The sequence below is a fragment of the Pithys albifrons genome, chromosome 4 (genome assembly GCF_047495875.1).
Source record: "Pithys albifrons albifrons isolate INPA30051 chromosome 4, PitAlb_v1, whole genome shotgun sequence".
NCBI classification, from domain to species: domain Eukaryota; kingdom Metazoa; phylum Chordata; class Aves; order Passeriformes; family Thamnophilidae; genus Pithys; species Pithys albifrons.
In genome coordinates this window covers 86,297,847-86,324,154 of record NC_092461.1, presented here as the reverse complement: position 1 = coordinate 86,324,154, position 26,308 = coordinate 86,297,847, and the positions used below count along the sequence as shown (strand labels likewise).

General features: G+C 37.6%; 1 protein-coding gene across 2 annotated transcripts in view; it reads left to right on the top strand.

Annotated features, from left to right (window-relative positions):
* The first annotated feature begins 2,308 nt into the window (after window positions 1-2,308).
* Window positions 2,309-26,308, top strand: part of TMX3 (thioredoxin related transmembrane protein 3) — a 28,797-nt gene continuing 4,797 nt past the window's right edge. Inside the window, exons 1-14 of one of the 2 annotated variants that reach the window (XM_071554896.1) lie at window positions 2,309-2,724; window positions 2,993-3,047; window positions 7,637-7,676; window positions 8,871-8,994; window positions 11,814-11,859; window positions 13,377-13,457; window positions 14,782-14,881; window positions 15,129-15,206; window positions 16,545-16,611; window positions 18,902-19,000; window positions 20,974-21,031; window positions 21,736-21,789; window positions 22,105-22,161; window positions 24,653-24,782. In XM_071554896.1, the coding sequence (XP_071410997.1) occupies window positions 2,667-2,724; window positions 2,993-3,047; window positions 7,637-7,676; window positions 8,871-8,994; window positions 11,814-11,859; window positions 13,377-13,457; window positions 14,782-14,881; window positions 15,129-15,206; window positions 16,545-16,611; window positions 18,902-19,000; window positions 20,974-21,031; window positions 21,736-21,789; window positions 22,105-22,161; window positions 24,653-24,782 (1,047 nt within the window). In that variant the 5' untranslated portion in view covers window positions 2,309-2,666. The remainder of the gene's footprint in view (window positions 2,725-2,992; window positions 3,048-7,636; window positions 7,677-8,870; window positions 8,995-11,813; window positions 11,860-13,376; window positions 13,458-14,781; window positions 14,882-15,128; window positions 15,207-16,544; window positions 16,612-18,901; window positions 19,001-20,973; window positions 21,032-21,735; window positions 21,790-22,104; window positions 22,162-24,652; window positions 24,783-26,308) is intronic. The other variant, XM_071554898.1, reaches the window with a different exon arrangement.

The window sequence follows — 26,308 nt, the reverse complement described above, 5'->3', positions numbered from 1 at the left end:
CAGATCAAAAATTGCACTGCAAAGCTACCTTCAGCACGTCATAAGGCAAAGCCTGGATCTTGTCTTTGTTGAATTTCCCTGTCTAATAGGTTAAAAAAAAAGGGAACTATTTGAGACCTCAGGACCATTAAATCTTCCTACACAATATGAATTAAAAGGAGTCTTTGAACCCTTGTATGTTCAGTTTCCAATGTTTCATTGATTGCTGGTCTTCTTATAATTCCCACCTTTTCCAGCAGTACCTCCCAGAATTTCAACACTATTCTCCGGTTTTTTTGCTTCTTATCCTTTTTCATATCTCCTCAGTGTCTATATGAAATCAACCTTTTTCTACAGTAAATTCTCCAGTGAATTTAGCAATCTATGATTAGTAATACATTAATCCCACATTTTTTCAAACGAAATATTCATAGTAGAAATAATAAAAACACAAAAACTCCTTGACATTTCTTTAGACCTCATCCATCATTATTCAGTTTATTTGTTTTGCATTTTACATGCTTTTCCCATGATACTTTTACTTGGCTGCAGTGCAAGAACTATCTTTTATACACATTTTATGCAGTAAAGCTTCAGCAAAAACTGTATAAATAAATATAACATAGTGTTGTGTATATAGGTGTACATAAATCTAGTTACAAAGAACTAAATATACAGTGACTCCTTCATTTCAAGATAAAATATTTCAAGAATAGTGTACAAGCTTGTAAACTATTGGAAAAGACAACCTTGACTTGCTAAATGGAAAAGTTAGAACAATCATGTTCCATTAATTGCAAAGAGAATAAACTTCAAAGCTGACAAATACGAACTAGAGGGATTTACTCAAATCTATACAAAACTATATAAAATGTTTATTTCAATTTTAAAGTTATTTAAAGCCAACCATGAGCTATCTGAGTAAGAGAACAGGATTATACTAATTTAACAGTTCCTTGGCTATCCCCATTTTCTCCCGTATGGATTTTCTACTAAAAGATTGATGGACTAAATTGTTTTCATTGTCTCAGTCTAGACAGCAGCTAGATTAAGATCAAAAAGATGCCAACTTTCATTTGGTCAGGCAAACAGACAGTGAAATGCATGGAAAAGAAACTCTCTGCATTCAGTGAATAATTGTAAGAGTTTATCCAATTCGAATGTTAGGACCTTATTAGTTCTTCCATCACTGGGTGCGGGGAGATGAGGGGAAAAACCCCAAGTTAAATAGTCTTTTTAAGATTTAATGCTGAATAATCCTTCAGTGAAATGTGAGTAAAAATGTCCTTCATGCACCGGAGTCAGATATTTCAGAATTCAAGTGCGAGCTATGGCATTATAGGCCTTATTTCTCAGCCAATGAACATATGATATGGAAGTTGGCTTTTCCAATGGGCTGGACAACTCTGGGGATCATTTGATGAATCCAACATGCTTTACTCACAAAGCATTAAGAGAAGGGGAACAGCCAGGAGAACACCTATCCACATACATGTAAATACAAGCAGGTGTGCACACACATATACAGAGTAACCCAAAAATGAGACTAATTCCTTTTCCAACAAAGACCTCAAACATTTGCATGTACAGCTGAGGAAGGTAATTCCAGTAGAGGGAGAAAGGTGTATGCAAGAACTTGGACTGCAGGAGTCAAAACTGAGAAGGAACAGACCTTGAAGTCACAGAATGGCTGAGGTTGGCAGGGACCTCTGGAGGTCATTTGATCCAAATCCCCTGCTCAAACAGGACCATCAGGAGCTGGTTGTTCAGGGCCATCTGGAGCTGGTTGTTCAGGACCATGTCCAGGTGTCTTATGACTATCTCTTGAGGTGGGAGTCTGGTGGGGAGTGCTCAGTCACCCTCACAGTGAAAAAGTGTTTCCTGATGTTCTGTAAGATTCAGTTTATGTCTGTTGCCATTTGCCCTGTCACTGGGCACCACTGAAAACAGACTGGCTTTGTTCTATTTGCATCCCCCTTCAGGCAGATGTACACATTAATAAGGTCCTCCTGAGACTTCTCTTTCCCAGGCTGAGCAATCTAAGACTTGCTTTCTCTCAGCTTTTTGAAAAAGTGTTCTAGGCAGGTTTCCTTGACCTTTTGGAACCTGCAGGTCTGCACTGACAGATGAACAAGGTAGTCGAAAATAGGAGACTGCAACAGGTTTGAACACAAAGAGAAAGACAGGGCCGTCAAGCAGAAGGGAGGGAGTGTCTCACACCCACGCCGAAGGAGCGCTGCTGTCACCACAGCCCAGTGGCCCGCGACGGGCTCTACCCACGGCCGACAGGAGGCAACACGACAGGCAACACGCGTGTTTAGGCTCAGAGGAGGACGCGCTTTATTTTTCCAAGGAACCAGGGCACTGATTCGCCTGCACGAGAGTCTCCCCATTTGTGGGTAGATGACAACGCTCAGTCTCGCCGCGTCCCGACTCCGGGTCACGGTGTCACACTTCGCCTCCCCTGCCCCCCCGCTGCCTCTTTCAGCGGCGCGGTGAGCACAGGCCCGGGCCGTGGCAACCACCGCGGCCTCTGCCAGACTCGCCCCCCCCGCCCGCGGGAACGGCCCCACAGTGCGCGGGAACGGCCCCCAGGACTACCACCGCCCCCCGCCCGCGGCCTCCGCGCCTGCGCCGTCGGAAAAGGTCGGCGCTTCCCGTTCCGGCCGTGCCGCGGCTCTGGTAACATGGCAGCGGCAGCGGCAGCGGCAGGCAGGCCGTCGCGGGGCCTGCTCTGGGCGGCAGGTGATAGGCGGCGGCCGCTGGGCCTTCGGGGCTGGGGCTGGGGCTGGGGCTGGGGCTGGGGCTGGGGCTGGAGCTGGAGGGGAGGGGAAGGTGAAAACGGTGAGGGTGGGAGGCGGGCGAGAGGGCTGCGGGGAAGCGCTGGAGGCGTGTGGGGACGGGAGAGGGAGGAGGGGCGGCTGTCAGCGCGGTGAGCCTGTCCAGCTGGCGTGGGTGAGACCCCCGGAGTGGTTCGGACATCCCTCACGGATCGCTTTTCCTTGTCCCGCAGTGGTTGCACATGTCGTGGCGTCAGGCGCGGGTTTTGTGGAGGATCTGGACGAGTCGTAAGTACTGGGGCGTCTTGACTTATGGCCTAAATATTGCTTTGTTTTCTTAGGGGGATGATGACCCCGGACTTTGTGCATAGTGTGCTAGTCAAGAAAGCTGCTCTGGAAAAGTTTTTCTTAGCAGTAACGGCAGAAAGATTGTAGGCTGAATTATCATAGAATATCCTGTGTTGGAAGGGACCCTCAAGGCTCACCGAAGTTCAACTCCTGACACTGCACAGGACAGCCCCAAGAGTCACACCGTGTGCCTGAGAGCATTGTCCAAACGCTGCTTTAACTCTGTCGGTGCTGTGACCACTTCCCTGGGGAGCCTGGTCCAGTGCCCAACCACCGTCTGGATGAAGAACTTTTTCGTAATATCCAATCTAAACCTCCCCAACACAGCTTCATGGCATATCCTTGGGTCCTGTCACTGGTTACCCCCGAGAAGAGATCAGTGCCTGCCCATCAGCTTCCCCTCGTGAGGAAGTTGCAGACGGCAATGAGGCTTCCCCTCAGTCTCACCTATTAAGTAGGTTCAGTTCATGAAGCTGAGGAACAGTTTGATTTTTCAAATTTTTAAAGCTGTTACTGCAGCTAGTGTTGCCAAACTGTTGTTGGACTTCTTTTTCCTTTCCTTCTTTTTGGTAGCATCAATATATTGGTATATTCATGCCTGCCTCAAGTAAAATCTGACTGCTTTTAACCAAGTTATTAGAGTTTACTGCGTAGCTGCCATGACGGGTTGGGAGAAAAAGTGTAAGTGCATTCATGCATGACCAGAAACGGAAGAGGGAAAGAGGCCTGCAGGACTAGTTCGTGGCTGCTTGAAGTGACAGTTACATCCCAGTGTAAAAATGTGCCTTTACAACAGAATTAACCCCGAGACTGTGCAGGAGTTGAAATGGAAAGTCCTGCCATAAAGTTGGTTGTATAGTGCCAGTGGTTGTGTACTGCCTTGCTTTAGGGGTTTGATGGCTACATAGTTGCTGTCCCCCCCCCAAAATTGCCCAAAAATGGTTCTGGGATGTTTTGGTTTTTTTGTTAGATCAGCAAATTTACCTTAAGTGCTACAAAGCAGCGCAATTATTAGAATTGAAATAGAAGGTATGAAAAATAGTAGCTGGTAGGGGAGGAGAAGGTGGCATTATATGGCTGCTTTATGATAAAGTTCAGCCAGTTAAAGAGAATGTTTTCATGAGGGTTCCATCCACAATAAATTGCATCAGAAAGCTAAACACTAAGAAAACTATTCACCTTTTTACCACACTGCTTATTAAACGTAAGATCAAATGAGGTTCAGTGGATTTATGGGTGAGGGAAGGGAATTGTGGAATGGGTACTCCAGAGAGATACAGTAGCATCTCTGAGTGGTGTTGAGAAAAAGCAACTGAACACAGGAACTGTTTGGGCTCGATTTTCAAAGCTTGTTTTTTGAGACGTGACTCATCTTTTCAAGGTCTGAAGGTAGACTAAGTGAATGTATCTGTGCTCACATTCCCATATGTTTCCACAGGTGTGAATTTAAATGTATTTGCTGTTTTGGAGTGTGAAAGTATAATTCTGTAGTCACAAAACATTTATAAATAGCTGTCGGAAGAAAATTCCACTTTAGAACACTTGGTTGTTTCAACTACAAAACTGTATAGATACCTGTCTTTGCAGTTGTAGGAATTGATGTGTTCAGGACAGGTTTTGTGTTGTGGTTTTTATGGCTAATTGGCAAATGGTGAAAAAGGTCAGGAAATCAATTTTAAAATAACAAACCTGGGAGCAGTGACTGGAGAGATTTCAAATTTTACATTTTATTGGTACCTCAACGTGGAAGTTTTGCTGTTGCTGAAAGCTTTGGGGTTTATTTGAATTTTGACAGTTGTAAACAATACCAGCTAGTACAAAGTGCAGATCCCTTTCCCAAGCTTGCAGGCTATGGGAAAACAAGTAACAGAGCAGATCTAACAGGTGCAGGGTACTCAGCATCACCCAGCTGGGCCATGGAAGGGATGGAGAATGAGAGCTGTGGTACCTGTTGGCTTGTGCTGTTCTGATGGTGGATCTGTTGCCTCAGATCAGTACTCATCTTGCTGTGTTTGCAGACTTGTTCTGGTTTGATAATGAAGCAGTTAAGTAACCTGAGTAAAAAGGGAAATATTTTTCTGTCTGTGAGGATACATTGGTGGCTGAACCCAGGATCAGAAGCATCAGAAGAGGTGCAAGGGGAGTTAGAAGGAAGACAGCAAGGAATAAACACAACAGCTGGGTTAGTTTAAGGCCCTTGGTTTTCAGTTTTGCTTCATGCTGGGTTTTTTTTTGACTGTTCATTGTTAAGTGAGGTGCTTGGTTTAAGTGGAGATTGAGAGAATATTTGATCATGTAGTTTGGAAGACGTATGTATTTGAGACAAATAATTTTGATTCAAGGATGTGCAACACTTATGTCATCTTTTCACCAATGTGATTGTGCCTCTGTCCTCTAGGAGAGGATTGCACAGGTCAGTTATTAAAAAGAGACACTGAAATCTTACAATTGGAATTGTATTCATAGGACCTAGAAATACCACCTTCATAAGGTGCTTGAATCCTTTTTTGTACAGAGATTTCTGGTTTTGTTCAACAGTACTTTGTTAATATTGTCAAATAACTAAACCATTGACATGACCAAAACTAGAATGAGTTTCAGTAGTTAGGTTTTTGTCACGATTCAGATTTTAAGTTTCTGTGTAAGTTGATGAAGTAAGTGTAAATGAGTAGTACATTGAAATTTATTTTCGTAAAAACTATAGTATTTTTTTATATTTTCTTAGGCCAAAGGTATTACATGCCATTTGAATGTTCAATTTCCAGATGTTTCCTTGCTTTTCTGTTTTATTTGCTGTCTGCTGGTTTTGTAAGGTTTCAGTCTACCTTTCTCAGTGATTTGATGTTGTTTGTAATCACCTGTGACATTTGTACTGTGGCAGAGGAAGGAAAATGTTTCCTTGTAAATTCTTCTTCTACAAAGCAAAAGTGATATTCTAAATTGAAGCATGGCCCAGGCTCTTATGATACAGTAGCTACTTTCTGCCTCTTGCATCATAACCAATTATTTGACATTGTAATTGGGAGTTAACTGTAGCTCCGTTAGAGTTCTCAAGAGATGCCAGACTCTGACTGGTTCTTTCATTAGCTTTATAGCATTTAGGATGGTGAAGCAAATTTTTAGTGAGTTGGTCAACTAAGCAATTTTGTCACTTAAAAATACTGCTTTCCTAGAGTGCTTTTACATTAGTTGGAAATACCTTTCCTGCTATACAGGCTTTGCAACCTTGTTATGCAATCAATACAGAATGCTGGAATTTATCAGTGAAATGCTGCATTTCTAAGTTTCAAACACTCAGCACTGTAATTAAATTGTATATGTGATTTCTGAATTCTTTCTTTCAAACAGTAAGCCAACATCAGCATTAGTATTCTTCAAGACCATTGTGGACTATTACAGATTCAACTTTAAATGAAATATAATAAATGTTCTCTGGCTCTGCTTACTGCCTATGAGCCATTTGTAGACATGGTGTGTATTGGGAATTGATAGCTGGGCTATAACTTTTATTAATTGGATCTTGGATTGTAGATCACACACTGCATAATTATATAAAAATATTCATCTCCTCTCATAATAAGACTGTTGCAATATAAATACTGTATCATGTATGTTATAGCATGTGACACTACCCCCAGTCCTGGTCACTTTTATGAGGCCTGTCTTACAGAAAGAAACCTTATATTGAGTTGCTGACTTATTTAATTCTCTACATAGAAAACATTAACCAATGCAATAAGTCATGTTATCATGTAGTGACAACAGTTCATTGAAATGTGTAAGCAGAATTTTAGGAGGTACCAAATAATTTTGATTTATCAAATTATATTTCTGTTCTAGAGGTTTTAGCATTTAGTGACAGATTTACAGTTAATAAAGCTGGTCAGTTCATTTAAATATCATTTGATATCCTTAAGGATATTCAATAGTGCTTGTGTATCTCTGTTGTCAATAATGTAAATGTTTTTATTCCAGTAAGTTGGTTTCTTGTGTGCAACTTCAATAAAGCCATAAGGAGACACACACACAGTAGAATGTTAAGGGAGGTTGAACTAAAACTGCCTTGTGTGTTAATATTAGAGATAATTTAGTTACTTTACATTCAGTAAAGCTAAGATTAATGGTGTAAACCAATGCTCTAAGAGTCTGTATTGGCTGATCTATAAAAACATAATAGTCAACAATATTAAATGCAACTAAGATAACCGCAAAATAATTCTTCCTCTTAGATTACATATACTAATCAAATATCTTTTGTGTATATTCTTATTTCGTGATGGTTTGCTGTTTTCTTTTGTCATTTTCCAAGACAAAAACCCCAAACAAGTACAGCTTGTTTGAACCCACGGTACAGCTCTGTGTATAGTAGCACGTGCAGAGGCAATGTTTGTCCTAAAAAATATTAACTTCCTCTGTTTCCCCACACCCAAGGAAGAAACTTAATTATAGACTTTGCCTTTTTCACACATACACTTCGCTGTTTTATTTTCAGATATATGATTTGTTGGTTTCTGTTTTTCCCTTTTTAGATTTAAAGAAAACCGTAAGGATGATATTTGGCTTGTAGATGTGAGTATATGAGAAAAGTGGGAAGATCTGCTAGTGGAAATCAAAAGACAGGATGTGCAGTGCTACACTGTAGTAAGGCTGTTTCATCATTTGGAAAATTGTACATGATGCAGAAATTGTCATGACAGTAATTCTGACAGGATGGATAAGCAATCTGTCTGTATTGTTCAGGGTGAACCAGAAATTGACTGAATACTGGATGCAGATAGGCTTCATTTTATATTTTTTCGTTCTTGAAAAAAGAACACATATTACCTAACACAGTCAGGAGTGATACCCTCTTTTCAGAATTGTTACTGTTCCATTCTGTAATTATACTTGCTAATTTGTGCTCTAGACATGTATTATCACTGCAGGATCACCTGTATGAGAGGCTTCTTTTACTCTTCTAACTTTAGAAAGTTTCAGTGCTCCTTATTTCAGGGACAAGGAATTGTGAAAAAAAAAAGAGCTTTTTTGTGAGTGAGGTAAAATTCCTTTTATCTCATCTGAATACGTACTGTAATTCTCAAAATTGTATTCAGATTTGTGTTTTCTGAGTGGGAAAAAGTAAAGTAAACAAAATTCAACTTTGTGAGGTTGTGACCCGATCTTGTTATACCAAAACATTGATGTTTTCCCTAATAATTTCACTGAGGTGTTGCAGCAAGACATAGGTAGAAAGGTGAAATGAAGTCTCTCAGCTTTGCTTGGTCCTGAGAAAATGGAATCGATTTTTCACTGGGCTTCTATAAAAGTAGTCGCTGAAGAACTTAAATCCAGAGGGCAGTTTGGGGAAATACACATACTTATCTATTGCCCTTCCTTTCAAAATATATAATATTTCTCTGTTGACAAATTTTGACATAGTCCCAGAGAGATTGTTTACATGATCTATTAACTGTCAAAAAAAAAGAGGAAGGTAGTCCAAAAGGTTTTCAAAAATGTTACCACACAGTCAGTTTTTAAATAAGAAATCATATAATAATGCAACAATTTAATGTATTCTTTTGAAACTTGTGTTTTCATATTAAAAGTATGACCAAGTCATAAATTCTGTATGTCACGCTAGCCTTGTAACTAACTTGCAATTTTATTAAGACATAAGGAGCACCATGACTGGAAAATTAGCCTTGCTAATGATATAATGGTTAATTGTAGAATCAATTTCTACTAATTTTAATGGGTTTTTCATAAAATATTTTTGTTTCTCAGTTTTATGCACCTTGGTGTGGCCACTGCAAGAAACTAGAGCCTGTGTGGAATGAAGTGGGCATAGAAATGAGAAACATGGGCTCTCCAGTAAAAATTGGGAAGATGGATGCAACTTCCTTTTCTAGTAAGTATGGTTTGGTTGGGGGTAATTTCATTGCAGGCTCTGTTTTGAGACTAGTTTGACTTTTTTTTGTTAAGTCATTCTTCTATCTCAAAGGACAACTATGCAAACAGTCATTGGAGAACAATTTCCTGATCTTTCTCTTTCTGCAAGTGACAACTTGCTGTAGTGTGCAGTTTTTGTCACATTTGTTTCTGCCTGTGTAGGGGATTCTTCCTGACAAATGGAAGGTAAAAGCTTTTCAAAGATCTGCTTTTGATATGTGTCTTAGAGCACTTATATAAGCATTTTTATGTGCTGTGTCTTTTGACAGCATCCAGTTTTGGGTTCCTTGTATTACTATTGGAGGAATGCTTTTTTCTCTTTCTGTTATTCTTTTCAGGTAATCGGTCCTTAAGCTGTTACACAAAGCCTGCTGAAATCACTGAATTTATTGTTGAGCCAATTTCTTCCCATGTTTCTCTGCAAATGTCTTCTTGAAGAACCAAATTCAGCTCTAACACTTTCTATTTTGCTGATGTTTTTCCTATGTATTGACCTTTTCAAAGAAAACTCAAAACTTTAGCTGTTCAGAGAAGTGGTTTGAGTAGATGTGAGAGCGTTGTTGAATGTTTATCTGTATTTTCATTGTTTTCATATGCTTGTTTATTGTCATTTCACTTAAATCTATGTTGAACCAGGAGGATATTTAGGAAGGAAGGCATAGGGAGGATTGGGGCCCAAATGAGAGCTATATATAATAAAATTTTGTTAATACATGCAAGATTTTTAATTAATACCCATTAAATACAATTATTCAGCTGTGTTGTATTTGCCTAAAATATTATGCAGAATTCTTTTTTCACTGATATTCTGGTTTTTCTATGCTTACATACAGCAGAGTTTGGTCTTTTGAGATCGAAATGATTTTATCTCAAACACCAAATTATTGTATGTAGCTTTTTCTATAAAACCACATAAATTTGACTCCATGTATCTTAAAGATACTTATTTACTGTAGTAAGTCTGGGGAATAGAAGTTTCAAGTTAATTTTGTGGATCTCTAACTTAGCAGTCATATATATGTAAAATTCTAAATCATATAAATTGTATGAACTCTTACCTTGAAATATTTGCATCTGTCATCCTCATACTGAATTCTTATATTTTATACTTAGACCAGAATTGGCACATCGTTTTAGTTCTATAACTCAGTTTTGTATATAAAAATTACTAAAAGCTGCAAGGGTTCCTTTGTGACCTGGAAAAGTTTTTCTTCTCACATTTGTTGCCAGTTTCATAAAGAATGGTGTCCAATAAATCTTATGGAATAGCTTTATATTTTTATGTTGAACGTGGGAATTTTGCAACATCTGGATATGGAAAGCTTGAGTCAACTCTGCTTAATATCTTTCCAGTCTAAAGATTTGGTGAAATCAAAGTAATTTGGTCTAGAGAGTAACAGAAGGAAATGCAGCTGTAATGTGTAGACATATAACTAGGAAGGAACATGAGTGGTTGGCTCCACATAGTTTGTGTTCCTAATAGGAGTAGGAAAGTAGAGTGAAAAATCTGAACTCTGGGTAACTTGTCTTCAGAGAGCTGGCATCACAGATGAACATACAACTAGTTCAGTAACTGTTGTCTCTGGTAACTCTGTGTTATGAGGATACAGCAGTTCTATCAACAGAGCAATCACCTGGTGTGGTATTATTTGCATATTCAGGAGGGTTTGCCTCAAAGTTGACTGAACGTGATCAGAATAGCAATACAATACACCTCGGACAGACACAATTGCTGCTGTTTGCCTGTACCACATTCTTCATATGAAGTGAAGGTGATGATGTAAATAATAGGTCACCTCCAGGTTGTTGAGGGGATTTTGTTAATATCCAAAGGTGGGAGGTTTAAAAATAATGTATTAAAAATGTCTGTGTTCTAGTTCTGTTCATGCAGAGCTGTACAAGAGCTGTATAAGGAGAACTAAACTGTCTGTTGACAGCTGTCACGTGAAAGGGAGGAGACACAGAAATGCAAAGATTTCTATTCTTACCTGTATTAAATAAAAGTTATTAGCTATAAGCACCCTCAGAGTAATCAAAGCTTTATGGACCCAGCACTGCCTGCCGGACTCTGGACAGAACACAGGCTGGAAAGATTTTTGACTCCCCTGTGAGGACCACACTTAAGCCAGGGAGAAATTATTTGCTATAAGCGCCTCCAGAAAAAATTGGAGCCTTATGAAACCAACACTGCCTAACCACAAGGCCAGCACACAGGTTGGAAGGACTTCTGACCTCTGCTATTGAGGCAACACTTAATAGCAAAAAAAAAGAAAAGAACTTTCCTCACAGTAGCTCCCGAAATAGCATTTATTAATACAGGTACATGACAATGACTATATGGGTTACTTAGTCGGTGATAACATTTAACTGCAGGATTGTACAAAATACCCCAAAGACACTGGCACAAAACACATTTTACAGGCCACTCCAGCAGTATACCACTCCCATGAGAAACTTAACCAGCAGAGGATTGATTACTAAACAGAACTCAACAGTTCAACACCACGTGTAAACACACTCAGTAACCCAAAAGAAAAACAACAGGAAAAATACAGCTACTTCCCATTAACACAGATACACCCAGTGAGCTATAACAAATTATAACTAGTAAGGCATAAGAAAATAAAGTAAGAATTTAGTTGCTTACCCCTGCAATGTTGATGGAATGGGGAAGACAGGGTAGCTCTCAGGTTGCCCTCCCAGAGGTGGAAGTTTTTCTCCCCCAAGTTGCAGTTGAACTACACTTGGTTCACTTTGGCATTAACACATTTCTTTCAGGTATTGCATCTGAATTTGGAGTGCGAGGCTATCCAACAATAAAGCTGTAAGTTTACGCTTCCTGTTGAATTTCTAACACTGATTTCATAAAAGTAAAGGAAAAATAGTGCTGTCCATTTAAAAATCTCAAACAAACCAATCACATAAAAGACTTAAACCCCAAAACAAATAAAACCTCAAACACTTGACCCATCTCATGATGGTATTGTCTTTGCTTTCTACTGGAATGGTTTACTGTGAAATTTAGTCATATCCAACATCTTATTTAGAAACATAATTCTTAATAGGCAGGTTAACAAATTTTAAATTCATTTAACTGCTCTTTTGTATGCAATTTTGTAGAAGTGTGTGTATATGTCTTTCAAGTATACATACACACAATTATAATTGAAAGGAATGTTGTGCTCCATTTGATTTGACAGCTTTAGAGTGATTTTGGCAGTGAGTGCATACCTGAGTCTTGTTAACTTTTTGAAAGCTGCTGATTGCATTTTTTCATTTTCAGTTACCTCTCTCTTCACTGTAGTGTACCTCAAAAATTTCTTTAAATGACAGTATGGTTACTGTATAAGGTGAAGTGTGAGTGGAGATGTTTAACAAGAGAAGTATATGTAGGTTTTTTCTTCACAATTTAAATAAGTCAATGGAGACTAAAATTAGAGGAAAATACCAATCCATACTGATACTCTTATGTTCTTGCTAGTCCAGCACAAGGTCATATTAAGTACTCAGTAATTTTTAGTACTTTTTACTATGAAATACTGTGAGTTTTAGTAGGTAAGCAGACAGTGCTCATAATATGTAATAATAACTCTTACCAAGTTAGTTTTCTCAAAAAGGTAGCAGAGTTTATTAATCTTTAAGGATGAAAAATTTCATTGGCATATAGAGGCATTGAAAATTGAGTTTATCATTATTTTTTTTGCCTGTGAGTTTCCAAAATCTCTATGAACTCAGAGAACGCCTGTTAGAATTAGTAAAATGTACTATACTCTTAGAATGCAAGTGTGCTGTATCCGCTGTTAGCAGAGTACTGGTAGCTGACCAAGACGTTGTGGAAGCTTAATTTAATACATCAGTTTGGAAGGTTTTGCAGAGTATTTGATACCTCTCAATTATTTAAAAAAGCACCCCAAAAACATGAAAGAAGTTTATAAGTTTGTTTTTTATAAGGATTAATCTCTCAGTAGTATAAATGTTGAGTGTTTGGGGTTTGGTTTGGATGTGTAGTGGGGTTTTTTTTTATATGACCATAAGCAAATGTTCTAAATTATCTGTGTACTTACAAAGTAAATGGCTGCTGTGCACTAGAAAAAAGTAATTGTAAAAGAAGGCTAATTATTTTTACAAGTCAATAAATCAGATACTGTGTAAATATGTTTTTACGGCATAATTGCATTCTATCGTGTAATTAAGTTTTATGTTTTGCTGACTACTTCTTTTGCTTATTGCTTGCTAAAAGGTGACTGTAATAAACATGGAAGATTGAGTAATTCTACATGTGTAAATGTAGCTTAGGTCACTTCAATTCTGTTCTTTTTTCTGTCTTTCCTATTTATCTAGCTTAAAAGGTGACATGGCGTACAACTATAGAGGACCTAGAACCAAAGATGATATAGTTGAATTTGCTAATAGAGTGGCAGGGTAAGTATACTCTTTTGTGAAACTTGGTGGCTTAAAACTTGTGTAGCATTTTGAGGTGGGCCAAGAATTAGAATGGTTTGAAAAAGACCAAGATGCTGACATGAAGTTAAAAATTATATGTATGATACATATGACTATATGTGAGGCTGGTGGTGAGTGGTGTGGAGTACATAGAAACTGGCTACTCACAATCCCTTCTTTACAGTGCAAGAACTAAGGGCTTTTCAAAGTAGTGGAAACTGAACAAATGAAGCGCAGGGAAGTCAGAAACAAGAATGCCAGTGTAAATGTTGGCCGATAGATAGACATCAATACTAAGGCAGAAGATGTTTCATGCTCAGAAGTTGTGCATCTGAAAAGCTGTGGCCATAAGGCCATTTCCACATATGGTAATGCTTTTAGAGAATTGTTCGTAGCAATTTCATTTGGCTTTTTCTTTCTTCCCTACAGTGGCATGTGGCCTCAAAATGTTATTGATACATAATCACTGGGGAGAAAGAAAGTCACATTTCTTTCCTTTATTCTTAAAAATAGTTAAGAAGCCTTGATATAGGTACAATAATAGTTCAGAAGCCTGTAGTTTAGGAATATTGAGCAGTCAGAATTCTTTAGGATTATTTATTTCTAAGATCGCATTTCATAAGAGCTGTGCATGCATTCACAATTTTATCTCTCAGATGATTGAGACTTTATTGTGGCCTTTCACTAAGAGGTCTTGTAAGAAAAACAAAGAGACTTTATATCAGGCTCTGTGCTGACAGGATAAGGGGCTATGGTTTTAAGCAGAAATAGGATAGATTGAGATTAAATATAAGAAAGAAATTCTTTTACTATGGGAGTGGTGAGACAGTGGAATAGGTTGCCCAGAGAAATTGTGGATGCCCCGTCCTGGAAGTGTTCAAGGTCAGGCTCGGTGGGGCTTTGAGCAACCTGGTCTAGTGGAAAGTGTCCCTGCTTATGGTGAGAGGGTTGAACCAGATGATCTTAAAGGTCACTTCCAGTCCAGCTCAGTCAGTGATGTCATGCATGTTGACATTGTAGCAGCATTTTGTACTAAGATATCAATTTCAAATTTAAGTGTGCTGTTTGAGGAACACACCACGTTATTTTGAGGGGGAATTTTCTTTTTTCTTTTTTCCTTCTAGTTGAAAATAAAATAATAAACTGAAAAATTAATGTGCATTTTAGAATTTAAATTAGAAAAACTCCAAAACCCCAAAAAACCCACAAACAACTGTATGAAATTTTCTTACGGATTTTTATTTGGTTCAGTTTTTCAGATTGCAGAAACTGAGGTTGTCTTTCTCATTTTTTTCCCTCCCAGACCTCTTATCAGGCCACTTCCTAGCCAGCATATGTTTGAGCATGTGCAAAAGAGACATCGTGTGCTTTTTGTGTATGTTGGTGGTGAATCTCCTTTAAAGGTTTGGAGCTTGATTAAAAAAGTTACTTCTTTTGACTATTCACAGATTACTTTAAAATATCTTTTAAAAGACTGAAGTGTGTGCTTGTAACAAATTTGTGTGGTTTTTTACATTCATTAAAGTGTTTTTACAGTTTTGTCTTACCCATATTTTTAATTGCTCTTTGAAGATAAAGTATGTCACAAAGCTTTTGTTTGATCTATACGAAAAGTTCAGCAGTTTAAAAACATTGTTTGTATTTTTTCAGGAAAAATACATTGAAGTTGCTTCAGAACTAATAGTTTATACATACTTTTTTTCTGCCTCAGAAGATGTGGTGCCTGAGGTAAGCTTTTTCCATTCCTACTCTTTTCACAGAAATGGTGTTGTTCTTACATATATAATTTTGCTGTTTGGTTGGCACACAGATGGCTTCTTACAGTATATTTTCTTTTGATAGATTTCAAAGTAATTGCACTGAAACACATAATTTTTGAGTGTATATGAGGCAAGAATGCAAACCAAGTTTCAGTCTGTCATTGCTTTATTTTGGCCTAATTACTTGCTCAGTCATATTAATAAAATTAATCAGAACATACGTGGGACTCAATGTGGTCCATACAACCTGCTCAAGAAAGTAGATACTTGGATTTTTAGCCAATGCAAAAGTCTGGTTGCTCCCAACAGTACTTTCACCAACCACTTTTATAACTAATTTGAGGGTCTGTGCCGTGAAGTACTACTGGTGCCTTAGTAATCAGAGACATTAGTGAAGAGGTAAGTTATTTTCATCTTGTACAATACAGGTGATCAAAACATCAGTTTCTGTGTGGGGCTCAACCAGTCCAGTCTACTGGCTGCAGAATTCTCATGTGGCTCTTTGGAGGAGTCTGTAGCAAGGAAATTGTGTATAGTTAGTCACAGGGATAGAAAAAATTGGTACTACTATTGCTAGTCTAACCATTGTTGCTTACCTGTTGAAGCAAAATCAAGAGGCTTTTTCATTTATTGTTATCTTCAAGTGAGACTTAAGTCTACTCCATGCCTAATAAAGCATGATTTCAAAATTAGTTTGGGATTAGTGGGGTGAGGACTAGCATAATTTGTTGGCTTTTTTTTTAGGTAGCTGCATAATGTCGTAAGTAGAACTGGCCTCACTATAAATGGTGTATTGTTAGATTTCCAGAAGCCTTGTATCAAAGGCCACCTCAATTTGAATATTGCTATTTGCACTTCAGCCCCAGCTGAGCAAGAAAAGAACTGTTCAGTTGTGCAGTGGAAAAGGTGTAAAAGGCTGGAACTCTTTGAGATTCTGTGATCGCACTGGTGTAAGCAGTGAGCTTTTTTTCCCCCACAGAAGGTAATTTTCAATGTCATTAAGCTGAAGTAGTAATGGTATGCAGTATTCTATGGAGAGAAGCAAAAATGTTATGAAATTACTGGTTGCTACGGTTGTAACAAGCCTTTGCATTGTGAGATCTACCTCTCAAAAATACATTGATGTTGTGTTACTTTTAATATGCAGAACTTGATAAATTTATTCCAGCAAATGTAGAGAGAGAATATTTAAATGTACTTAGAGATTTTCCCCATGGACTGCATTTCCATATTTTCATATTTTTTTGTTTGTCTGTTTAAAAATCTTGTAATCTTTCATGGATTAATTGAAAACCAACTCTTTCAGTATGTGACATTGCCTGAATTGCCTGCTGTTATGGTCTTCAAAGATGGAACTTACTTTGTTTATGATGGTAAGTAAAAGTGGGCATTACCTTAAGATGAGATAGATATTTAAAGTATGTATGTAAAAACTGGAAAATTTGGGATTTTTTTCAAGGTTATGTGGGTGTTCTGGGAGATTCCCCGCTTTTAGGATAAGTAGCAGCTCCTTCAGGAAGAAGAGAAAAAAATGCAAGGAATTTGTTTTAGCAACACAAGTAGAAGTGATGATGCTTGCTTTGTGTCATGAGTAAGATGTAGATTCTAATATTATTGTTTTGCTGGTATGTGTCAAGAGTTATTCTTTCTCTCACTGTTCACTGTTCTCTCATCATATACTAAGTAGAAGAAAACTTACTGAAAAGGAATCACACATAAAATGAATTTACATTTTCAAACAGTGAATGAGATTTTCTGTAAGTGAGGAAATTAAACAAAACAAAAATAATCTCTTGAAATTAATTTTTTTCAGGTGTGTACTCTGCTCAGAGAGTGCGTGAAAGGTTCCAGGTTGAGCTTTTTTTGCCTTGAAAACACAGGCTATGTACTTTCTTAGTACAGCAAGCCTTCTTTAAAAAACTCAGGAGGAAGAGGCAGCTGATTCTGCCTGTATTCCCAGTTTTAAAATTTGGAGGGCCTTAACTGATAGCTTTGGGGCTATGTGACTTTCACATTTGTGTTATACTTTAGCAGGAAAGGATCAGACAGTGTACCCTCTCCTCTCCTCTCCTCTCCTCTCCTCTCCTCTCCTCTCCTCTCCTCTCCTCTCCTCTCCTCTCCTCTCCTCTCCTCTCCTCTCCTCTCCTCTCCTCTCCTCTCCTCTCCTCTCCTCTCCTCTCCTCTCCTCTCCTCTCCTCTCCTCTCCTCTCCTCTCCTCTCCTCTCCTCTCCTCTCCTCTCCTCTCCTCTCCTCTCCTCTCCTCTCCTCTCCTCTCCTCTCCTCTCCTCTCCTCTCCTCTCCTCTCCTCTCCTCTCCTCTCCTCTCCTCTCCTCTCCTCTCCTCTCCTCTCCTCTCCTCTCCTCTCCTCTCCTCTCCTCTCCTCTCCTCTCCTCTCCTCTCCTCTCCTCTCCTCTCCTCTCCTCTCCTCTCCTCTCCTCTCCTCTCCTCTCCTCTCCTCTCCTCTCCTCTCCTCTCAACTGACAGAGCGAACTGTGCATGCATAGAACAGTTGGCCATTCTGTCTATTTTTCCCTTCCTCAGTGTTCCTCACACAAAGAGGTTAAGGAGGTGTGGACTTGTAAATGGAGCAGTTGATACACTATTAAATAAATAGACTGCTTTAAATGGATAGACTGCTTTTGCTGACTTGTTCAGTGTGTTGACTGTGGAATGGCCACCTGAAACTGGTAGTTTTGTGACACTGCTGTTTATGCAGTGTATGTATGCAGTACATAATGCCGGTACACCTGCTGTTTAAATAAAAAAGGATATCTGCATGTATGGGTGTCCCTGTATGTGTTAGATTATACTCAGACTATACTGTAAGGCTTGTGCATTATAACTTGTTAGATGCATCTACACACACACATCCTTACGTGGCATATTGTGGGCTGCCCTGTAAGTACACCACTTACAAAAACATCTGCTCCTGGTTTAGTTTGTTTTAAGTGCAAGTTTTTGCTGTAAGTTAAAAACACATCTCTCTGAAGATAATTCTGCTGTTTTCATTTCTGAGGATGAGTAGTACCTCAGCAAAATATTCCAGATGGCCATAAAGGATATTTTTTGTGACTTCATAGAATGGATGTACTTGTCTTTCCTATTCAATCTGCTGCCTCCAGATAAAAATTCGCTCCCTAGTCTCCTTGATTTGCATTTAATTTTTTAAATTTTTTTTTTAAATCCTGGGGAAGGAAAGCTTGTAAGAGAAACCCTTTTGAATTAGCTTTTGCTGTATGGCCTGCTTGCTTTTTTCACAACTTTTTAAAACAAATGCAAGACTTGCAATAATCCAGGATTTTAATTCACTTTGTAAAAATTTTGCTCTCATAGTGTACCAGAAACATTATTTTAAGTCAAACAAATTATGACGATGCAGTTTAAGAGACTGAATGAGGTTATTATGTGCAACTGTTATGTATGATTGACTCTAAGAAAAAGTTCTGGCCAAATCTAGTTCAGTTCTCTGACCTTGTCTGGTGTTTTGGTTTGGGATTTTTTCCTTCCCCTTAGTAGAGGAAATGGATGCAGATCTGTGAAAAGCAATATCCTTGGAATTGCGTGCTACTATCTTATGGCACTGAAATAGTAAATCTGATGGCCTCTCTTAGGAAAAAATAATAGATGCATTAATTTTTCTTTTTCCTTTTTTTTTTTTGTTAGAGTATGAAGATGGTGATTTGTCATCCTGGATAAATAGAGAAAGGTTTCAAGGTTACCTTAATGTAGATGGCTTTACACTGTATGAACTTGGAGATACAGGTGAGATGCTGCTACCACTAAACCCTTTGACATCTCGTGTACTAAACAGTAAGAAAAAAGAGTTCTAAGGATATGGGGTTTTTTTAAATCTCAGAGTTAGAATTGATTGTGCCAGTCTTTTGTTAGTGTTGGTGAGACCTATTGTCTTGACTACAGGTTTCATCCAGAGCCTTGCCCTACAGCAGTGCTTTCCTCACAACATAAAACTTTGTATGTCTAATCCTGTAGTATTCACAAAAATTAGTAGGACTTTTAATTTAAGAGCACCTTAGGTTTTGCTTAAGTTATATATGAACTATTGGAATACCTGTGGGAATTTTATGACTAGATTTAGAAGTATCACATATGGACAGGTTTAGATGTCTTACTAATGGTTTTAGATATCTTTAAAACAGATATGGTAGGGAAGGGAATGGAGCATGTACCAAAGCTGACTTGGCTTAGGAAACCTAAGCTTTTCTCTAGTAAAATCTTTTGCAGGCCAAACAAAAATCATGCAGCCAAGTGACTTCTGGAATAGGCAAAGAACTTATACTGCTCTTAAAGTATACATACTCTGAGGTATCATAAAAAATGCTGAATGCTCTAAGTGTAGATTTTTCCAGGCCAGGGTACCTGATCATCTGTATTCCCTTTCAAAATACTTATATTCAATTGGCATTTAGTTCTTTCAGGTTTTAAGTATTAGGAAACATCTAGGTTCTTACATGTTTGTAAGGCTAATACTGTTACTCCTATATTTTAAACGGTTGCTTACAGAAGTGCTGTTACAAGTTTTTTAAATGTAGCATATTTCTTCCTGTTACATTTTTGTCTAACAATTACTCAAATTTTGAAAAAGAAAAATTTTGACTTTATTAATACAATGGAGAAATGATCATTTACTTTAAAGAAATTTACGTACCTGGAATTTATTTACATCATCTTTTGCAGTCTAAAAAGTAGTTGACTCCTAGTGTATTCACTAGGTAGTATCGTAGGGTATGGAAAGAAATGGGGAAAAGTGAGAATGGAGATATGGAAGAAGTGGGATGGGGAGAAGCTGTTGCTATTTCACAAGAAAGCCTAGGAACGAATCACTGATCTTGCCCTTAGAACTTTTCAGTATTATTGGAACAAAAGCGACTTTCTATTTTTGAGGAGAATGCTCCATGTGGCATGGTGATAAGTAGGAACAGAGCAATAGGTTGGCTTGGTGGAGAGGATTTTCAATAAATCATGGCGTCTGAAGAGAATTAAAAAATCAGCACTGTGTAGGCTTTAGTTAATCTGACTGATGACTGCACTGTTAGCAGATCTGCTTTCTAAACAGGAAGTGCTTAAGATTCCTTTGGCCAGCTTCTAATTCACCATATGAGTCTTTGGGTTTTGTTTTTTTATCCTTTTAATCAGAAAAACTTCACAAAGTAAATGTGTAAAATCTATATATTTTGGTGTTGGCCTTTAAGCTCCTCTGACAGGTCTGTGGACTAAATTGTCTTCTGATGTAATGAATTTTTGGCTGTGACAGTAAATTTTCCAATTTTTTTTTTCCCATAATCAAATTTTTAATAGTGTAAAAAGTAGTCTGTACTAAGTCCATACAATAATGATTCAGTGTCTTTTAATCAGCTTTTAATTGCCATTATTTAATAGTGGTCTCCATAGCCTCATATTTAGGTATATTCCAATTGCAGCTTTAGTAGGTACTTAATTTTTCTCTGTGTTTTCTCTTTTCAACTTCTTTCTATGGATATGCTTTTCATAGAAGGCTAGTGGTGTGGCATTAAGCCACATCTTCATTTATTTTCAGTAGCTTTTAGAAAACCACAGTTTGGTCATCTTGAAGATGCCCTTTGGTTTTGAGGTTGGTTTATACTTAAAAACTAATTCTTGTCCCTGGAGAGTATCTGCTCTTCTAGGTTGGCATATTTTCCATCTGTGAATGTTTGTTTCTTTTTAAATGGTTTCAAGAATTTTATTCCTTTTTTTAGGAAAACTTGTGGCAATTGCAGTCATTGATGATAAAAACTCTTCAGTGGAACATACCAGGTACAGAACTGAGTATTGGTGACACTGTGGGAGAAATGTGTTGGTATGACAAAGGGAACTTTGGAAGTTTTTTAATAATTAAGAAATTCTAGGTTAAACAAATGGGTTTAACTTGGAAATGTTCTCTAATTTTTGGCTTAGTGTACTTAATTTGCTTAATTTATGGCTCAGTTGAAGCACGTGTGAGTTCAGTGAGATGAAGGGAGTTTCTGAATCACTGCTCTGCCACTTGTTAATGAGATCACCTGAGCCAACAGTGATCTCACAGCGTTTAGAAACTATTGTGTCACCTTTTAAACACAGATCAGAGTACTTGAGCTCAGATGACTTTGAGATGAACTTAGTCAGTTTAAACAAATGACTGTACTTCAGTTCACTTGCATTAGAAATTAATTTAGTGATGCTTATATATTAGTTGTCTGTGGAACATTTAGAAAGGGGTTGGAGTTTATTGAAAAGACTGAGAGGAACAAGACCTTCCCCTGTCTGCTCCTGGTTGCATACATAACTCGACTATGAAAATACTGTTCAAGTACCTTGTATGCTATTTTCAACCTTTGGGAACCAAGCACAATGAACCAGGTGTTTTTGTTAATCCTTATTGCTGATGAGGTACAATTTGCTGCTTTCTGAGGAAATCTCTATTGTTTATATTTTGAAAGTGTATATCCTGGATTATCAATATAATTTTTTTTCACCTCCAGACTAAAATCTATTATTCAGGAAGTGGCTAGAGATTATCGGGATCACTTTCACAGGTAGGCACACATGGTACTCTGCTATCTCAATTGAGCTTCTGTACTAACCTTTCTAAGAAAGCAGTCTTTCTTTCTTATATAAAAAATGTTTTAGTGCCTGCTTTTATATTTGTATACTGATATTTAATAATACCATTCTATTAACTGAGTGTGTTTTGTTGTGCTGTCTTCTAGACCATCACTTTTTTGAATTGAATTGCTGAATGCATGCGTTTGTCTTCAGTTATAGGAAAAATATTTAAGGAAAAGCTTTTGCTGAATTCCACTATTTTGTTTTCTTTTTCATCATTCCTTTTTTCACTGTTTCTCTTACAGGGATTTCCAGTTTGGCCATATGGATGGAAATGATTATATTAATAGTTTACTAATGGAGTAAGTAAATTCTTATTTGAATATTCTTTCTTCTCTTATATTTGCTGTCAAGTATATTTAATTGAAAATAATCTTATGAAGAATTTCTGGCTTTCGTAGCTTAAAAAATAATTGCTGTCCTCAGAATTCAGGATGAAACACAGCGGTGCTTGTTTGTTAAATTAAACTGCAGAATTTAATATTAGGAGTTTGGCTTGATAATACAGATTGACAAGCTTATCTTGTAGTTCTGCTTTGCAAATTAATAACTGTTAGAATTGTAGGATTTTCATTCTTGATGTGTTTTTAAGACATGCACAGAAGTATGCTTCTGCAGAGAAGAAGCAAACAATGCTTGAAAGATGCTGTTTGCCCTTGATGTGTATGTGGTACATTTTGAAATACGTAAGTGGTTTAACAAGATGTTTGACAGTTGCTCTTGTTATGCATGATTAGAGTTCAGTTGCTTGGCATTTACAGTTGACTACTTGTTCTCCTCTGGCCTTTGGAGTGAAAGAAGGGAAAACTGTGGGTCTGTGTACCAGCTCTGTAAGTTTTCCAAATCTCTTTCTTGGGTGTCAGAGCGTTAATAAATTACGGGCTGTAAAGGATCTAGTAGCTTTATGGGGACACAGGGAGCACAAGATCTGGATTTCTGTGGGATGTCTGTAGATTAACACCTGAATACAATTCATTTGAAAACAATTGTCTCTCAATTCAAGTCAAGTAATGTGATTGAGCTTTGTAGTTGCCAAAAGTGAGACCTTCCTCACTTCATTAATTGCTTTTCCTTTTCAGGCTTTTATGTCGGACTGTCTGCTGAGCTGTTTCAGCTTGTTCATCTGGCAAAAAAATATTTTTTGTCTAGGCACTTTGGAAATGTACTTTGCTGATTCAACAAAACCCTTACACCTCTTTCCTTCTACTCTGCTGAGTACCAAAACTGATGTGCAGCGAAGTAGGGGAGGGAGATGAGATCCCTGGGAGGAAGGAAATGAAGGCAATAAAGACAAAACTGACACTTAGAGTGGTAGTGATTCAGTGGCAAGGTCTGTTCTGCTGGGGTGTTTAGCTGAATCTGCAAAATGCCTGATTTTAAAATTTGTAGTATAGGGCAAGTTGTTGTTCAAATACTCACAGACTTCTAATTATTTTCTAAACATTTCAAGTATAAGTGGAAAGCAGCAAAAAAATGCAGCAAATTATGTTCAGTGTGACAAGTAACTGTTATTAATGTGTCTATGTGAATAATTCAAGTACAACTGTATTGCAAATGCTTTGGTTTGTCACCAGATGGCAGTAAGTGGAAATAGAAAAGGTCCTGTGAATAGTAAGAAATGTATCACAGAATACTTTTTTACTATGCCAGAATCACATAGGAACAACTTCTGTTTCTTCACAAAGGACAGAGTATTGTACAATTTGTAGGAATAGAATTAGTAGACCCTGATAGAAGTACATCTATGAACTTGGCTATAAATCCATGAGTAGACATTACAGTTTTTCTGTCTCTTCAGCAGTAGATGAACATGCTTTTCTTGGATTAGTAAAGGTACAGTGAAAACTGAACACAAAAGAAGAAAATAGATTATGTGTTTTACTGAAAGCAAAAATTCAGCTTTGTGTAAGCAAAGGTGTATGTTAACTATCGGTGAATGTAGAGTATTAATTCCTCAGTTCTTGGAGGAAACACATTAAATGTGCTTTTATAAATCTCTGTACAGTATATAGATTCTCTGTATGGAGGTTGTCTTTCAGCTGCTCTACAATCAACTAAAAGAACTTCAGTTACCAAACAGTTAAATGCAATAGAAACACTGCGGTTTTGTTGGATTTTTTTTAGGAGTCTTTCTGCATCGCAGTAATAAAACTTCTGTTTTGACTGGGAAGATGTATTTTGGTACAAGTTCATAACTTGTTACCAGGCACTTGCAAAAATACCTGACTTGGTTTGAGTGCTTTTTACTTATATTTTTGGGGTTTTCCTAATAAATAGAAAATAAAAATATCAAAGAGAAAGTATGCTTAGAGAATCTTATGTTGCGAGTTGTCTCTATGGACAAATTTTTGTTTGGTTGGGATTTTAAAGTTCCTTTTAAAGGATGACATTATTTTGTTATTTCTCTAGTTACCCTTACAGTTTCTGTGGTGCCACCTTGAGAACTGAGAACATGGTCTTGAAGTATTCAACCTGCTTGGAAGTGTAGAAAGTTTTCATGTATAAACATTAAATTTTTCACTTTTAGGTTTGCATTTTAATTTAAATTAGAACCCAGAAAACTACACCTAAAATATGAGAAATATTTAGAATACTTTCAGTGACTCAACCATACTCAACCATTCAAGTGATTCTCTTCTCCCTTCTCTCATGCCTTTAAGGAACTGCTATAAAGAACACACAAGAAAATGAAGGTTAATGGATATCCTTTTAAATGATGTAGGGATGACTTGAATTCCAGTATTTTACATGGTAGTTCTTCAAATGTATAAACTGTCTGTTTTATGTTTCCAGTGACTTGACAGTCCCTACTATTGTTGTATTGAATACCTCCAATCAGCAGTATTTTCTACCAGATAGGCACATTGAGAGCACAGAAGACATGGTTCAGTTTATTAACAATATCTTGGATGGTACAGCTGAAGTAAGTCTTCATTGTGACTTGGAATATGTTGGTTGCTGTTTATTTCCTTAGGTGCTAAAGTGGAGAAAAGTTTTGGTAACTCGATTGTTATGCCATGTGTTTTATCTTCCTGTCCTATCTGCCTTATTGTCTTGTGTGCTGTCAGTAAATATGTGGTTGTGACTTCTGGAGTTGTGCTGTTCCTTGCTGTTCCGACTGCAGAACCTCTTGCAGAAGCAAATTTTATTTTGTTGACAGCATAATATCTGTTGGCTTCTTTTGATATTCCATGTATTGGTGCACTGGTGAATGGAGAGTTTTTTATGAATCATCTGGTTTCCATTAAATGCACTGGTTTAAAATTTTTATTATAGTGCATAATTCAACTGTGTTCTTTCTTTTGGATGGTAAATTAATCAAATGCAATAGCTGGATGAAAAGTTCAGATCCAAAAAACAGTGGTATACTTGCATTGCATGTTAGACAAGGACACAAGCTTACCCATGTCTGCTCTAAAACTAAAATCAAGCTGTCTTTTGTTAAAACAAAGTTAATAAATTCATCCGTAATTGATGGCTTGGATAATTTCTTACTATTTATTCTCTCCATATACTTTAAGTTAGACAGAAGGCTGTGTTGTGTGGATTGGAAAAGAGATCATGGATCAGAGCTTTCATTTGTGCTTATGTGGGAGGAAGGCTTTGCTGTGATGGGGAGCAGTGCTAGCAAATAATTTGGCTGCCTCCCAAGCGAACCCTGTGTTGGTTTAAGCCCCAGTTCACTGTACACTGAATGCTTACTGCGTTAGCTTTATCCCACTTTCCATTATGCCAGCAGTTTTAGGTTACTTGGTGATAATGGCAAGTAATGCTAAAGATCATTTCAGTCATATTGGGTACTTTGGTTTATTTAATCTGACAGATTAGTGTAGAAATATAATATAGGTGGATTTACTTGCTCTTCATGACCTTACTGCCTATGCTTCCAATTGCCATGGAAGGGGTATTACTATAACTTCTTTGTTCTTCAGTTCTCACTTTTTTAATGCTTTGTTAAGTGCGTTGAATTATATTATCAACATCTGTTAGTCTTTACTTGAATATATCCTTATGAAATTCATTTCTATCTAGTTTTTAACTTTAAGGAAATTCATTTGTGATGCCTCGGTTTGTTGCCATAGTGTCACTTGGGTCTTTCTATCTTTTGTTTGCAGTATTGCAGCTAGAATGATTAAAGGTCAGGCTAAATTCACATCTCAATGCAAGACAAAAATGCAGGATGTACCTTCATTTAAGCTGTCTGGTTTTAAGGTGTCTGTAGACATAAAATGGCACTACTTTGGCTACGTTCTTTGCCCAATAAGTTATTTGATTGTTGAGGAATGACAGTCTTCAAAGTATGCTGGTAAACAACTAATAGGATGTAGACTTTGTGAACCACAGAGAAATTTCTGAGAAATCCAACATCCCCGCGTTCCCTTCCTTGGAAAGTGTTGGATTATTCACCTTGACTTTCTTGTTATTTTCTGTAAGGCCCTGTAGGTAACC